Source organism: Cebus imitator, unplaced genomic scaffold, assembly GCF_001604975.1.
Source record: "Cebus imitator isolate Cc_AM_T3 unplaced genomic scaffold, Cebus_imitator-1.0 Scaffold53, whole genome shotgun sequence".
In the NCBI taxonomy this organism is placed as follows: Eukaryota; Metazoa; Chordata; class Mammalia; order Primates; family Cebidae; genus Cebus; species Cebus imitator.
The window spans coordinates 3,849,235-3,852,318 of NW_016107368.1; the positions used below are offsets into that span (position 1 = coordinate 3,849,235).

Here is a 3,084-nt window from a genome sequence, read left to right on the forward strand (position 1 = left end):
CTGATCGCACCACATCAATGATGGGAGCAGCCCCAGTCTTGTTTTTAGCAGCATTCACCCGTGTCTGCTCACTAACCAAAGTCCACAATTTGTCAAGGTTGACAGTTGGGCAGAAGCTCTGGTTCCTCTTTAAGTGGTAATGCCTCATACCAACTTTCCCAAAGTAACCTGGGTGGTATTTGTCGAAGTTGATCCTGTGGTGAAGCATGCCACCGGCATTACCACGGCCTCCAGGGTGCTTCCGGTGCTTGCCGATGCGGCCGTGGCCGTGGCTCACGTGGCCCCGAAGTTTCCGGGTCTTCCTCAGTCTGGATGGCATGCTGGCGGCCCAGACGAAAAAGCAACTCTTTTGTATTGTTAGTAGAGACAGGGTTTCACCATCTTGGCCAGGCCGGTCTTGAACTCCTGACCTCAGATGATCCACCCACCTTGACCTCCCAGAGTGCTGGGATTACAGGTGTGAGCCACGGCGCCCGGCCTCCCTCCCTTCTTAAGGCTGAGTCATATTCCGCCATGCAGGTGGATCACACTGTGTTTATCTTTTTGTCTGCGGATGGACCCGTCGGTTGACTTTGCCTTTTGGCTGTTGTGAATCGTGCTGCTGTGAGCACAGGTGTGCAAATACCTCCCTGAGTTCCTGCTTTCTATTCTTTTGGGATGGATGGCAGTGGGTTTGTTAGAGCAGATGGTAATGCTGTGTTTAAGTGTTTTGAGGGGCCACTTGTAAAGTGTTTTTGTTGTTGTTATTGTTGTTGAGATGGAGTCTCACGGTGTCACCCAGGCTGGAGTGCAGTGGCACGGTCTGGGCTCAGTGCAACGTCCGCCTCCCAGGTTCAAGCCATTCTCATGCCTCGGCCTCCTGAGTAGCTGGGATTACAGGCACCTGCCACCATATCCAACTCATTTTTGTATTTTTAGTAGAGACGGGGTTTCAACATGTTGGCCAGGCTGGTCTCAAACTCCTGGCCTCAGGTGATCCGCCCACCTTGGCCTCCCAGAGTGCTGGGATTACAGGCATGAGCCACCTCACCTGGCTCTTATAAAGTGTTTGAATCCTCTTGTTTCACTGTTCTGGAGCTGGGGGTCTGATCTCAGCCCTGCTTCTCTTCCCTCCTGCTAAGGGAACCCCCGTACGCAGCCCGGTCCCCACCTCTGTCCAGGAGACAGCATACCTGGAAGTGAAGTTGGGGTTGGTCCTGCCCCAGTGCTGCTGCTGTTTTAGGCAAATATCCTGTAGGGTCAAGAGAGAAAATCCCCAGTGCATCCGTGGAACACCATGGGCATCCCTTAACTCAGGACGGTGGGAGAGATGGGATGTCAGAGGGGACATGGGGGGGATGAACCTGGGAGCCGCTTAGCCCACTCTGTTCCTTCATTTTTTTAGATGGAGTCTTGCTCTGTCACCCAGCTAGAGTGCAACGGCATGATCCTGGCTCACTACAACCTCCATCTCCCAGGTTCAAGCGATTCTCCTGCCTCATCCTCCCGAGTAGCTGGGACTACAGGTGAGTGCTGTCATGCCCAGCTAGTTTTGTATGTTTAAGTAGAGATGGGCTTTCACCATGTTGCCCAGGCTGGTCTCCAACTCCTGACCTCAGCCGATCCGCCCACCTCAGCCTTCCAAAGTGCTGGGATTACAGGCATGAATCACCACGACCAGCCCAGCCCTGCTCCGTTCTAATCCCACCATCTGTGAAAGGCTTCTGGGAGCTCACAGAAACAACGGCCCCAGTATGACGGCTCCCATTCCCTTGTTCCCTGAGTTCTGGGGACCCACAGTGAGGAGTGCCTGTTTTCCTCGCTCACCTGGATGTGATGTGATGAGCCTAGTCAAAGGAGTCTGCTGTTACCGACTTGTACCTGGTCAGGCCCCTGACCTATGGAAACTGCCCCCTCTGAATCCTCATGCCTCAGTTTACTCAGCTAACTCAGATCTCCAGCCCTGCCCTGGGCTGTGTTGGGCTCCTCCCTGTCATGCCATCCAGGAATCTCCCATGTGACACTTACTGATTGATTGATTGATTGATTGAAATGGTTTCTCACTCTGTCGCCCAGGCTGGAGTGCAGTGGCACGATCTCAGGTCACTGCAACCTCGCCTCCCGGGTACAAGCGATTCTCCTGCCTCAGCCTCCTGAGTAGCTGGGATCAAAGGCATGCACCACCACGCCTGACTAATTTTTGTATTTTTAGTAGAGACGGGGTTTCTCTATGTTGGTCAGATGGATCTCAAACTCTTCACCTCATGATCTGCCCACCTCGGCCTCCCAAAGTGCTGGGATTGCAGGTGTGAGCAACTGTACCTGACCCGTGTGACACTTTAATGAGGTCAAGTGCATGGGTGACATCTGCCTGATCATCTTCCCACCACGGGGAAGGGCTAGGGCCTGTGTCCCCTGAAAATTCCTCAGCTCTTTATGCTGGTAAGGGAAGGAGGAAGAGGGGGCCCTCAAGGGACACTCGGCCAGGTTTGGTGGGGACATAGCTCACCAGATTGTACTTGGTGTTCCCGTCTAACGTGTGACCGCTCTCATAGAAGGTGGCCTGGAACCCCAGGGAGTAGGGGTTGCTCACCATCACCTAGGAGTGGGGGAAAGAGAAGCTGAGGCTGTACAGAGCCAGCAGGCAGACAGGGCGACAACCCCCCAGAGTGACGCCAGCACACCTTCAGATGAAAAACCAGAGCTCGTGGTGGCTCACACCTGTAATCCCAGCAATATGGGAGGCCAAGGCAGGTGGATCATTTGAGGTCAGGAGTTCGAGACCAGCCTGGCAAACATGGTGAAACCCCATCTCTACTAAAAATACAAAACTTAGCCAGGCGTGGTGGCGCACATCTGTAATCCCAGCTGCTTGGGAGGCTGAAGCAGGAGAATTGTGTGAACCCAGGAGGCAGAGGTTGCAGTGAGCCGAGATTGCATCGCTGCATTCCAGTCTAGGTGATAGAACAAGATTCCCTCTCAAAATAAAAACAAAAACAAAAGACTGGCTGGGCGTGGTGGCTCACACCTGTAATCACAGCACTTTGGGAGGCCAAGGAGGGGAGATCACCTGAGGTTGGGAGTTCAAGACCAGCCTGACCAACA

At 53.7% G+C, this 3,084-nt stretch overlaps 2 protein-coding genes across 2 annotated transcripts in view; both read right to left on the reverse strand.

Annotated features, from left to right (window-relative positions):
- The window catches only part of CATSPERD (cation channel sperm associated auxiliary subunit delta), a 54,199-nt gene that overhangs the window by 12,920 nt on the left and 38,195 nt on the right, over positions 1 to 3,084 (reverse strand). The window contains exons 10-11 of the mRNA XM_037738466.1: positions 2,489 to 2,578; positions 1,173 to 1,231 (exon numbers count right to left, since the gene is read on the reverse strand). Coding sequence (XP_037594394.1) covers positions 1,173 to 1,231; positions 2,489 to 2,578 — 149 coding nt within the window. The remainder of the gene's footprint in view (positions 1 to 1,172; positions 1,232 to 2,488; positions 2,579 to 3,084) is intronic.
- LOC108304253 (60S ribosomal protein L27a-like) lies at positions 5 to 353 on the reverse strand (the record flags this gene model as incomplete). The annotated part of the gene is made up of 1 exon (XM_037738463.1): positions 5 to 353. A coding segment is annotated over exon 1 (315 nt), but the record flags the coding sequence as incomplete, so codon positions are not given.